This window comes from Ovis canadensis, chromosome 11 (genome assembly GCF_042477335.2).
Source record: "Ovis canadensis isolate MfBH-ARS-UI-01 breed Bighorn chromosome 11, ARS-UI_OviCan_v2, whole genome shotgun sequence".
Classification (NCBI taxonomy): domain Eukaryota; kingdom Metazoa; phylum Chordata; class Mammalia; order Artiodactyla; family Bovidae; genus Ovis; species Ovis canadensis.
This window is the reverse complement of record NC_091255.1, coordinates 28,871,816-28,884,112: the sequence shown is the minus strand read 5'-3', so window position 1 is coordinate 28,884,112 and position 12,297 is coordinate 28,871,816. Positions and strand designations below refer to the sequence as shown.

The 12,297-nt window shown below is 52.7% G+C and overlaps 1 protein-coding gene across 5 annotated transcripts in view; it reads left to right on the top strand.

The window, feature by feature from the left end:
* Window positions 1-11,275, top strand: part of PHF12 (PHD finger protein 12) — a 38,772-nt gene extending 27,497 nt beyond the window's left edge. The window contains exons 7-16 of one of the 5 annotated variants that reach the window (XR_011259772.1): window positions 615-779; window positions 3,366-3,524; window positions 4,148-4,943; window positions 5,986-6,082; window positions 6,197-6,259; window positions 7,092-7,235; window positions 8,067-8,165; window positions 8,864-8,946; window positions 9,503-9,641; window positions 10,007-11,275. Coding sequence is in view for 2 of the 5 variants with exons in the window: in XM_069602966.1 (XP_069459067.1) it covers window positions 615-779; window positions 3,366-3,524; window positions 4,148-4,943; window positions 6,134-6,259; window positions 7,092-7,235; window positions 8,067-8,165; window positions 8,864-8,946; window positions 9,503-9,641; window positions 10,007-10,341 (2,046 nt within the window). In the remaining 3 variants the exon portion in view is untranslated. Of the gene's footprint in view, window positions 1-614; window positions 780-3,365; window positions 3,525-4,147; window positions 4,944-5,985; window positions 6,108-6,133; window positions 6,260-7,091; window positions 7,236-8,066; window positions 8,166-8,863; window positions 8,947-9,449; window positions 9,642-10,006 lie in introns of those variants that run through there. The other 4 variants (XR_011259771.1, XR_011259770.1, XM_069602966.1 and 1 more) reach the window with 4 other exon arrangements.
* The last annotated feature ends 1,022 nt before the right edge of the window (window positions 11,276-12,297 follow it).

Here is a 12,297-nt window from a genome sequence, read left to right as displayed (position 1 = left end):
TCCATGCCTTCTGGAGAAAAGAGGCATAGTTGTTCCATGCCTTCTGGAGGCTGCTGCACACACTTTTTTCCTTCCCTCCCTTTGGCCTCTTGAGAGCAGGCCAAGGCTTTCTGCCTGCTGTAGAACAGGCTCTGGTACCCAGGTGGGTTCACGAATGCTCCCTGGTGCCATGGAGGAGGAATAGGGCAGGATTCTGGTGTTGGTCTCACGTGTCAGCCCAGCTCCCACACGGAAAACAGTCCTGCTTCTGGTGGGAGAGAGGCCCTTGCTAGGAAAGGAGTCTGGCGCTCTCTAGGGCCAAGGCCTGCATCTGCTCTGAAACCTGTGCGCTGGAAAGAGGACTCTTGGAGGCTGAGTTTGGAAGGGCCCTTCCTGGCTGATTGCCCGTGTCTTGTCCCCTTTGGACCTCTCTAGGGAGTAGGAACTAGACTGGTCAGGGCCAAGGGAACATCTCACCCGCATCTCCCGGGCCTCTGACAGGAGTATTGACATACCAGCTCCTGACGAAAGGAGCCCATTGGGCCGAGGGCTCCTTTTTTTTCTGTAACATAGAGATAGTTGGGAGGGTGATGCAGCTGAGCTTCACAGCAGGAATGTGCCTGCTCTGTCCCCAGCTGAACCAGAAGAACATGACGCTGAGCAACCGGTGCCAGGTGTTTGACCGTTTCCAGGACACCATTTCGCAGCACGTCGTCAAAGTGGACTTCCTGAACCGAATCCACAAGAAGCACCCTCCCAACCGCCGCATGCTCCAGTCGGTCAAAAGAAGAAGCTTGAAGGTGAGCCACAGCCTGGCACGGGCACGGTAGCGCTCTGCCTGCCTTTCTGGGTAGACAGGGTCGGGGTCCCCATTGCAGAGGGGGAGACTGAAGCTCAATGGCAAGTGACAAATGCAGCCGTCAATTTATGGTGGTCAGGAAACCCGCAGGGGGCCCTGGAGACTCAGCCAGGTTTCTAGTTCTCTTGAGGATCAGCACTCTTCGGCCCCTCCCACCAAGCTTTTGGTGTGCTCTGCTGTTACCATCCCCGCTCCTGGCACTCATTCTGTGTCTGTTAGGTGGCCCCTTTCTCAGAGCTGTCTGGTGAGGGGAAATGTTTAAGGGGGTGATTAAACAGAATCCCTTACAAAAAGTGAGGCACAATCCATTTTGGGGGTCTGCTGTTAATATATCATCAATATTCAAAAAAATTGTGGCGTTGGAGTGATCAACATTTGTATGTGTCTGACAACTGCTAACATATGTCCACAGAGATGGACAGGAGTATTTCCTTCTTTGGAAAGCATTTGGTAGTCCTGAGGCTGTCTCTCCTAAACTGATCAGTCTCATTCATTTAACTTAGAGAACATCACACTATATACCCGTGTATATATTTTTCTCTTTTGAAATAATCCTGCAGTCCCCTGTACCAAGGGAAACCAGCAGTTCTCAAACGTGGCCACTTGGTGGCAGCCACACTTAAAATTATCACTCGCACCACTTCTGTCACTTCTATTGGGTGTCAGCACTAGCAAGATGGTGACTGCTGAAAATTGTGTAACAAACTCTTAAAACTGTAAATATTTATGCTTTGGTGGGAACACCAGTTTTCCAAAATTAAATAAAGGTATTTGCAGTCAGGGGTACAATGTATTTGCCCATCAAAGATAGCATGCCTCAGACCTTACTTAGACATCTAAGAGTAAGTCTGGGCTGTGTGATTGACCATGTGGATCTGAAAGAAAGCCTGGCTGCTGAAGTGAACAGGCCAGGGGGCCTTGATAGAATCCTGATGCCCCTACCCCTTTTGAAATGTGTCCCTATTCTTGAGGAGAATCCAAGGGTATGAGTCGCCTGAAAAGCATTTTGTTCTTAGTGTGAGAGGGAAATGAGGCCTGCAGCACCAGAGGACAGCGGCAGAGAACTGCTCCAGCTCTGTTCTGGAGCTTGGCCTTCATCCTTGACATACAGTCGTGCAGGCAAAATCAGCCGAGACCTGCATATCTTTGTTGGGGGGTCCCTGTTTCTCAGGGGCAGCCTTAGTCTAGCTACTGCCCCATTCCTGGATGCCCTCAGACAAGCCCACAGCACTGGCCACGACTGTTAACGTGCCAGCTCTCAGTTCCGTGTTCCTTGCCTTTCTCCTTGTAACTAGATTCGCATCTGCCTGCCCATCCCTCAGGCACCTTTCTCTTGATCTGCCCAAGACCAAGAGTCTTTTGCCTCCAAATGTGTTCTTCCTCTTCTTGTATTTCCTGGTTCAGGGAATGACTGAAATCTCTACCCAGTCCCTCAAACCAGAATTCAGCTCTTCTTCCCTTAATCTCCATAAGGACTCGGTCACCAAATCTGTTAGTTCTCACACATTTTCCAAGTCCACTTCCCCTACCTGTAGTTCCCCCTTCGTCTTCCTGGAAGCCCCTCCTCAGCTTCAAGTCTCAACTGATAATACTGCCTTCCCACAAAATCCTCCCTAGTCCTGAGCTCCTGGCCCCCAGACGAAAGTAAGCACACTCTTTTGTAGTTGTTGTTGCAGCTCCTTAGACATCCTCTCTTCTAGGACCCATTACATTATATTGTAATCTTTCTGGGCTCATCTCCCACTAGACTGTGAGCTCCTTGAGGGGCAAGGCTTTCATTTTGTTCATCTCTGGATCTCTAGGTCTTGGCGTAGTGCACAGACTCAGGAGGTACTCAATAAATGTTGGCTGAATGTATGAATGACTCTTGGCTTGTGTGACTCTTTCATTCACACATGTTGTGATTCAGAGTGTGTTGTCCGTCTTTGTGCAGCAAAGAGGCCTTTGATTGTTTCATGAGTCATGTGTGAATGGATGAAGACAGCTGACATTGATTGAGTGCTTATCACCAGACAGGCCTCACACTGAGCATTTCCACAGTGAATGTGGCCTTATTTAACTTTTTGTTTCTCAGATACTGCTCACTCACCTCCCAGGCTAGATGCTGATCAGTAAAAGCCTAGAGTACCACTCTAAAGCCCTGTCCAGTGTCTCTCTCAAACTTTTTAGGCCAAAACAGAAGGCAGCATACAAGCTGGTTTCTGCAGGCCTTGGACCTTGATGAAGAAGAGGAGGAGACATGGCTGCTTTTTCTAGTTCTCTGCCTTCTCAGGCTCGTGTGTGTGTGTGTGTGTGTGTGTGTGTGTGTGTGTGTGTGAGAGAGAGAGAGAGAGAGAGAGAGAGTGTGTCACAGAGATGGAGATACAGAGCAGTAGCCGCCCACTGTGCGTCGTCGTTCAAGGTGGACCCCAGAGTGGATGGTTTCCCCTCGGGCATCGGCACCACAGACAGACGAGGCCCGGGCAGAGCCCACCGGGTGTGTGGGCGCTGTCATCCTCTCCTTGCTCCCTCTCTCTGTCCTGGACAGGTTCCCGATGCCATCAAATCTCAGTACCAGTTCCCACCCCCTCTCATTGCCCCCGCGGCCATTCGGGATGGGGAGCTGATCTGCAATGGGATCCCTGAGGAATCACAGACGCACCTTGTGAACTCTGAGCACTTAGCCACCCAGGCAGAGCAGCAAGAGGTGAGTGAAGGCAGGGCCGGGATTCCACACCTCATCTTCCTTCCACCTCGTCGCGGCTGTCACTGGAAGTCACTCTCACCCCCATCTTCTGCCACCCCACCCTCCCCCACCCTGAGCCCCTACCCCCACTGCCACCGCCCTGCCCCCTGAGTTGACCGTTCCAGAGAGACCCTCTGGCTCAGATCCTGAGGCAAGTAAGAGAACTACAGAGTCACCTGGTCTGCTTCTCTCCGCCAGTCCCCAGGGTGCTGCGAGACGGGCACGTCCGTCTTGCAGAGAGAGATGAGTAGACCTAGACAAGTTAGGTGGCATTGCTGGACGCACAGCAGGAGCTTGGGCCCTTGCTGGATATTGGTGACGAGGTGAGCCTTAGGGCAGAGTCAGAACGGGGACCCCCAGCCCTGCTGACCAGGCTGCTGCCTGCCGAGTGTGTACCGACAAGCCTTGCTTGGGAATGGAGATGGAATCCTCTCAGGAGTCAAGCACACCCTCTCTGGGCACTCGCGATGGGACCTCGGAAACAGTGCTTGTCAGCTCTGCTGTAGCCCTGGCCGCTGTGGCAGGAAGGACCAGCGCCTCCCAGGCCTCTCACCCTCCTCTCCTCTCCTCTCCTTCCGTTGCAGTGGCTCTGTAGTGTTGTTGCGCTCCAGTGCAGCATATTGAAACATTTATCTGCTAAGCAGATGCCTTCGCATTGGGACTCTGAACAGACAGAGAAGGCTGATATTAAGCCTGTTATTGTGACTGACAGCTCAATCACCACCTCCCTGCAAACAGCTGACAAGGCACCTCCACCTTCCCACTACCCCTTGTCCTGCCCCTCAGGGCTTAGCACCCAGAATTCCCTGAGCTGCTCTCCACCCCACCAACCCCCCACCCTAGAGGACATCAGCTGCAGCTCTTGTGCGGAAAAATCCAAGAAAGCCCCCTGTGGGACTGCCAACGGGCCGGTGAACACAGAGGTGAAAGCCAATGGCCCACACCTCTACAGCAGCCCCACTGATTCCACGGACCCCCGGCGACTTCCAGGCGCCAACACCCCCCTACCAGGCCTCTCACACCGGCAAGGCTGGCCCCGGCCCCTCACGCCACCAGCGGCTGGGGGGCTTCAGAACCACACCGTCGGCATCATTGTGAAGACAGAGAATGCCACTGGCCCCAGCTCTTGCCCCCAGAGGAGTGTGGGTCTTGTCCCAAGCCTACCCCCTTCCGTTCCCAGCTCTTGTGCCAGCATCGAGAACACCAGCACTTTGCAAAGAAAGACTGTCCAATCCCAGATAGGACCTCCGTTGACAGATTCAAGGCCACTGGGCTCGCCCCCAAATGCCACCCGGGTGCTCACTCCCCCCCAAGCAGCAGGTGATGGTATCTTGGCCACAGGAGCCAACCAACGATTCTGCTCACCAGCGCCATCCTCAGGTGAGTGCAGCCCAGCTTCTCATGCTCTTCCTGGCAAATAACTCTTTAAGGTTCAAGCAACACTTGTATCCCTGTAAATGTTCCAGAGGACTTTGATCTCCATATTAACTGTCCTTCCCCCTGTTTCTATGATAGAAGAGAAAGTGCCTGTTAACTTGTCCCTAATTTAAAGGCGGGACCTTGAGGCTCTGAAAGTGGTTTCCTTAAGGTAACTACCAAGTCAGTGCAGGGGTAGACCTGCAGCCTGGGTCTCTTGACTCTCCCCTCCTACGCTCTCCAGGCTTTTTGTCCCATCACTTTAGAGGAGAGCAGATGGCTCCCGGGAGCTGCCGTGGTCAGCCTGAGGTTCTGGGTTACAGCCTCAGTGTTTGATGATCCACTCCGTTCCAGATTCTCTGAGACAGCTCATTTGAAGGAATTTCCATGTCAGGGAAGGCAGGGCCAGAAAACATTACTGCCCTCCAGAGTAGGCAGAGTTGGGTGCCCGCAGAGGTTGCTCTGGCCCGAACGCTTGCACTCGGGCCACATTCTACAAGGCAGTCCCATAATGTGACCTGGGCCGGTGTAGACTTGCTCTTTCAGCTGTCCCCCGTCAGCATTCAGGACCTCAAGGTTGCTGACCCCAGCATCTGAACCAGGTTTCAGATGCTGCTGGAACCCCCTGTGGTCTCTCCTGTCTGAACTGAACTGGCCTCCTAGTCAGCTGGGAGTCTCGGTGACCAGGTGACTGTGACTTCTCTGCATGGGGGCCCCTGGTCCCAGGATGGCCCCTACTCTCAGGCTCTCTTCCTGTTTATCTCTGAATACCAGTCTGGCTAGCTTTGGCACCTGTGAGTCCACTTCAGGACGCAGGAGCTGCAGGGGCAGGCACCACCTACTTGAGTGAACAGAGGCAGCCGGGAGGTAGTCATGGCCCAGAGGACGAAGCTGTCCCACCACATCCCCCCGAGCAGTAGATGTCACTCGTTCTCGTGCTCTGGGGACTCCCGCGTGCCCGGGTGTGTTGTCATTCCACCTGCCCTTCCTCACCACACGTTTTTAGCTCTAGGAGTTCCAGAGCCTATGGGGTGAGGATCGAGAAGGGAACATCACCTTGGGCCCGAAATCCAGGCCTGTCTCAGAAGTGGGGGATTGGACCGGTGGGTTTCCCTCAGGCAACGTAAGTAACAGTCTTCCTGCTCCGTCCCCAGATGGCAAGGTCAGCCCCGGCACGTTATCCATAGGAAGCGCTTTAACCGTACCCTCTTTCCCAGCCAACTCTACTGCCATGGTGGACCTCACCAACTCACTTCGAGCATTCATGGATGTCAATGGAGGTGAGTGAGTGAGCCGCTGAGCCTGTGCAGCGTTCAGCTCATTGCAAAGGGGCAAAAGGGGCCCTGATCTTAGGGGGCGGGGAGGTGGGAGGACTGTAGGAAAGAAAGTCCTTTCTTCCAGTTCTGCCTTATAAGATTGAAGGCAGGAGGAGAAGGGGACAACAGAGGATGAGATGGTTAGATGCCATCACTGACTCAAGGGACATGAGTTTGGGTAAACTCCGGGAGCTGGTGATGGAGAGGGAGGCCTGGCGTGCTGTGGTTCATGGGGTCGCAAAGAGTCCGACACGACTGAGCGACTGAACTGAACTGATACACATAACAAAGACAAAGAGAGCGCAGAGCCAAGCTAAACCAGTGAGAAGAGAAGAAAATCACTTTAGGCAGATCACCTGGACTTGAATAAAACCAGGAGCTCCCAAAGGAGGAATCTCGTCTGTGAGAAACCCCCGAAGTCAGGGAGAACTGGAGCAGTCCTTGATCTCTGTGGGCAGGGAGGTTAGAAAGTCCAAGCCTCAGTACCAGACATCGGGGCTTCCACTCATCCCAGGTAGCCAAATGGTGTCTTGCTCCACTTTCGTGGATCGCTGTACCTAACATTAAGCTGCCCCACTATAGGGGGCATCTGCCCAGGCTGCCTGCGGCCTCATTGCAGAAGGGCCAGTGAGATGCTCTGCTCCAGGCCCTGGTACAACTTTGTACTCTGAGTCGTTTGAGAAAAATCACTTGGCTGGATTTTAGGAATGCTGAAATATTGGCTCCGTGACCCTCACCTACTGCCGCATTCCATTTCCTCCTCAGCTGCTTTTTAATCTTTCTCTTTGGTTAATAGAAATCGAGATAAATATGCTGGACGAGAAGCTGATCAAGTTTCTGGCCTTGCAGAGAATACATCAGCTTTTCCCCTCCCGGGTCCAAGCTTCACCGGGCAGTGTCGGGGCACATCCGCTGGCTTCTGGAGGGCACCACACGGAAGGTGCGCATGCCCACTCCACTCCTCTAGGTCCACCCTCTGCATGTGAGCAGCCATCTCCCCTCCACGGAGAATCTCAGTCCTCCCTGCAGGCCTTTACTGGGCTTAATAAAATACCAGTTTCTTTTCTCAAAAGCGGAAAGGAGATGGCGACCACCACTTTCAGATCAGACTCGGGAGAGTGCTGTTACTCATCCCTGTGAGACACAAAGCAGCTAGGAGTGCCTTTGGGTGTATGTGATGTGCTTTCTGCTCATTTGCTTCTCAGTATTTGAGCTGGAAGGATTTTCCAAAAGGCCAGCTCTGCTTAGGACAGCCCTTTGAGCGTTAGCCAGTAAAAGCCTCGCTGCTGAGAAGTGGGATCCTCAGACCATGAGCATCAGCAGCTCCTAAGAGCTTGTTAGCAGAGCTCAGGCCCCACCTCAGACCTACGGAATCAGAATCCGCATTTTAACAAGATCCCTGGGTGATTCATATTCAAAATTAGAGGAACATTGGTTTGTGCCTTCTGGGGTTTTGCATGGCCTCCCTTATAATATCAGTTGGTATATCCCTGATAAACCAACCAGCAGCCCTTGTGCTTCAAGTACTATCATCCTTGAATTATATGGTCCTCTTCAGAGATGGTCCTTTTTACTCCCCCATGTGGGAAACGCTGTTAAGTGGGGTGAGAGAGCTACACCCTGCAGCAGCTTTGTGTCAGGTGTGAGTTTGGAAAGATGACTCATCCAGTGGGGTTATTTTCTCCATGACCAAGGGTCCAGCTTCTCTTGATGTGTGTTTGGGCCCCAGGTTCTGTTCCTGAACGGTCACATCCCTATGTTTGCCTTGCAGTGCAGAGAAGGGAAGTACAGGCCCGAGCTGTGTTCTACCCCCTCTTAGGGTTGGGAGGCGCTGTGAACATGTGCTATCGAACCCTCTACATCGGGACAGGTAAGCCAGGTGGGAGGGGCATTGAATCTCTCCAGCCCTGAAGATGGACACCCTGACCCATGGAGGCTAGAAAGGGAGGGACGCCCTCTCCAGGGTGGACTGGTTTCACCCAGCAGATGTCTGGACAGGAGGGACTAAGAAAAGGGACTGTCAGCTGCCATCTTCCCGCTTCAGGCCTTGTGCCCCATGTGGCATGAGACAGCCCAGAAGTCAGCCCTGACTGCTGCCCAGTGAGCATTTCAACAGCGCAGGAAAGACCTGAGCAGAGGCACATGCCGTGTCCCTGGAGACCTTTGAAGAAGTGATGGGGCTGACACATATGTAACCCATACTGAGCCCTGCACCTTGCCAGAGGGACAGGCAAGCCCTTAGCCTGGAAAGGTCCCTTTCTCTCAGATGATGCGATTTCTGGGCCGTGCACCCCATGTTGTGCTCGCATGGAGATCACCCTGCACCTCTCTGGGCAGCATCCCATGTTCTGAAGCACATGAGCTGGCAGGGACATCTGTTCTTTTACAGGGGGTTAGAAAAGATAGCAGTTTTTGTTCAAAAATATAAGGAGAGGGCCCCAAGCTTACCTGTCCCTTGAGTTCCCGCCCAGAAGCTAACTCCCACCCTGCTCAGCTCCCCCGCACATCCACCTCACAGTCTGTTCTTTGCTTTCCTTTCCTCTCTCCTCCGCCCTCTGCCCCTTGCAGGAGCTGACATGGACGTGTGCCTTACAAACTATGGTCACTGTAACTACGTGTCCGGGAAACACGCCTGCATATTCTACGATGAGGTGAGGGGTGGCAGAGAGCTCTGCCAACCTGAGGCGTCTCCCAGCACTGGGGTTTTGTTCAGTGCCCTGGGTGAGGGGAATGGGATGGGGTCCTCTCCTTCTCTTCCCTCCCTGGCATTCCCGGAAGAGAAGAGCCTTAGTGTGAAGGGCATCTGTCCTAGGGAGCAGGGCCCTTATTTCTCCTGAGGTGGGTCAGCAGGTCCAGGGAGGGACGAGGCACCCTAAAGCGGGGCAAGGGGACCAACATGGAAGTAACCAAGCCCTCCAAGGCGTGTCGCTGTGGGTTTCATCATTGGCGTCATCACGTGCCAGTGAATGTCATTTCACTAGGAGCTCGTGCTAGGGAGGCAGAGTACTGGGAGGGTAGGAAAGAAAGCTTTCTTGAGGACATGAGTCTTGAGCCCCATTGGAAGGGGCAGGGCAGCAGGGCGTGATGGGGAAGGAAGGAGGGAGCTCCCCGCTAGAGCAGCACAGCCTTCTCCATGTGTCCTCTCTCCCCTTAGCCCCAGGCCCCACGCAGCAGACCACACATCTTATCTTCCCTCCTCCTCCTCAGAATACCAAACATTATGAGCTGTTAAACTACAGTGAGCACGGGACAACGGTGGACAATGTGCTGTATTCATGTGACTTCTCTGAGAAGACCCCGCCAACCCCCCCAAGCAGTATTGTTGCCAAAGTGCAGAGTGTCATCAGTAAGTTGGAGCAGAGGCCTCTGGCCACGGAGCCTGCCCTTTTTGGACACTTTCTCTGATGCCTCAGTCAGGGTGGCTGTGGCTCGCCGCCATGACCTGCTGTCGCTTGCCTTCCCAGTCCCGTTGGCCAGGTTCTCCTTGCTCATGGGCCCCGGAAAGGCCACGGAGAAGCACGTGCTGCGCACTCCCATGGATATACACACTACCTTCGGAGCCTCAGACTCCACCCCTCCTTTCTGAGCGCCCCTCACCCCAAGTCACGCAGCGTTTTAGAGTGGGGCGGTGCAGGGGCCCCACGCTGGCCAGCGGCCCAGGTGGGGCTTGGCTGCTCACTGTTCCTCTCCTGTGACCTTCCCTTTCTCCAGGGCGCCGCCGGCACCAGAAACAGGATGAAGAGCCGAGTGAAGAGGCAGCCATGATGAGTTCCCAGGCCCAGGGGCCGCAGCGGAGACCCTGCAACTGCAAAGCCAGCAGCTCGAGCTTGATTGGGGGCAGTGGGGCCGGCTGGGAGGGCACGGCCTTGCTGCACCACGGCAGCTACATCAAGCTGGGGTGCCTGCAGTTTGTCTTCAGCATCACTGAGTTTGCGACCAAACAGCCCAAAGGCGATGCCGGCCTGCTACAAGATGGGGTCTTGGCCGAGAAGCTCTCTCTCAAGCCCCACCAGGGCCCCGTGCTGCGCTCCAACTCCGTTCCCTAGGACTGGCGGCTTCCCCGTCACCCGCCCGTCCACCCCACCCAAGACTCCTGCAATGCAAAAATGTACACAAACCAAGCCCGGGTTTTTTTTCTATACTCCACCGGAAACCCTTCGACTACAATCTTTGCATGAAATGAAGAAACCTTTTGACTGTTTTTTAAAAATCCTTTTTCTTTTCTCAAGTTCTAGGGGGCATTTGCACATATATTTGTACTCAACATTTCATGGGAAAGCGGCAGACCGAGCTGAGGAACAGCGTGGGCAGGGAGGGGAAGGCCAATGGTCTGGACACCTCCAACACAAAACCGTTCCCCACCCACCTCCTGCTCCCTCCCCCTCGCCCGCCGTTGTAAAATAATCAGAAACTTGTTCTATTTTGTGGCAGTGACAATAGTTTTATATTAAAAGAAAAAAATACAGTTTTCATACAGCAAAATCTATACAATATCATTGTTTTATTTAATATAAAGATCGTACCCACCCTCCTTCCATGGTTCCCACCCTCCAGGTTATTTTCCCTTTCTGCAGCGGTTGCACTACAGGTAGCTACTGTGTATTATGGACAAATGAGAAATGAATTCTTTTTCTGGCTGTCCATCTTATTTTATTTCAAATAAGGAAAAGTGTATTTGGATTTTGTGTAAATACATCTAGTGATGACATTTTTTCAATGTTTTTAAAAACTGTGTACAGTACTACATGTGGTAGAGCGTTTTCTTCAAATTGTCTATTGTAGCAAAAACGTTTTTGTCGTAAACCTGTTTTGTCTCCTTTTTTTGTTCTCTTGCCACTTCTCTCCTCTTCCTCCCACCCCTGGCTCCCTCCTTCCCCCCCATCCCCACAACTAGTACCGATGTACATAGTAATTGTAATGTTTTAGACTTTACAGAAACTTTCCTGTATTCTGTATATAAAAAAACAAAAATACTTCAAATTATGTTTTCTGCCTGTCTGTCCTACCTGTCATCACCCTTAAGAGGGAACCGTCCCGAGGCCCTGGTCCCACAGCCCCACTGAACAAGTCTCACTCAGTGCCCAGGGAAGTCGGGAGAGGCGAGGTGTTGGAGAAAAGTGTGCCTAGCGTGGAAAGGTCAAGTGGAAGGGGAGGGGTTCAGCTGCAACGGCGGATTGTTATATGGCTTTGCGGGTGACTTGAGGGAATTCAGAGGGCTTGAGCATTTGATATGATCAGATTCTACAAGAATCCCAAGAGTACTGATCCCTGCTCCTCTTGGCTCCAAAACCAAGACATTAAAATAGGAGATGGCTGGACTTCTCTGGTGGCTCAGTGGTAAAGAATCTGCCTGCCAAAGCTGGGCACTTGGCTTCGACCCCTGGTCTGAGAGGATCCTACATGCCGCGAAGCAGCTAAGCCCTCACCTGGAACCCATGCTTCGCCACAAGAGAAGCCACTGCAATCAGAAGCCCACACAGCACAGTAGAGAACAGCCCCTACTCACTGCAGAGAAATCCCACACAGCCAAAAATATTTTTTTAAATAAGAGCATGAGACCTCTGCATTCTGCTCCAGAAGCTTTAACCCAAGCAGTTGGGGCTGTCTTTCCTCTGGTTATTTGCTATCATTTTTTCCATCTCTTCTGGGAGAAGTCAACACCTGTTTTTTTTTCCCCCTCAGCCCTAGCTGGGTATGGAGCAATTCATTATTCGAGTATCACTCAAGTTCCTCCAGTGTCCAGCCTTTGCCAGGCCTTGGATCTTGGTCTCAGTAACTTGCTGTGGGCAATCACCAGGACAGCTGTGGCCCCTGCCTCTTGGAGCTTAGAATCTAGTGTGGAGCAGTTGGTTGTTTCAAATGTCTGAAGAACGAAGAAATTCAGTCTCTAGACTCAGTCATGCCACAAGTAACTTGACTTGTAGTCACAAGCTTACAACTGCAGCCCCTGGACAGATGAGTTCACCCATTACCTTAATTCTCAGGCCTCTAAGCTCCCTCTT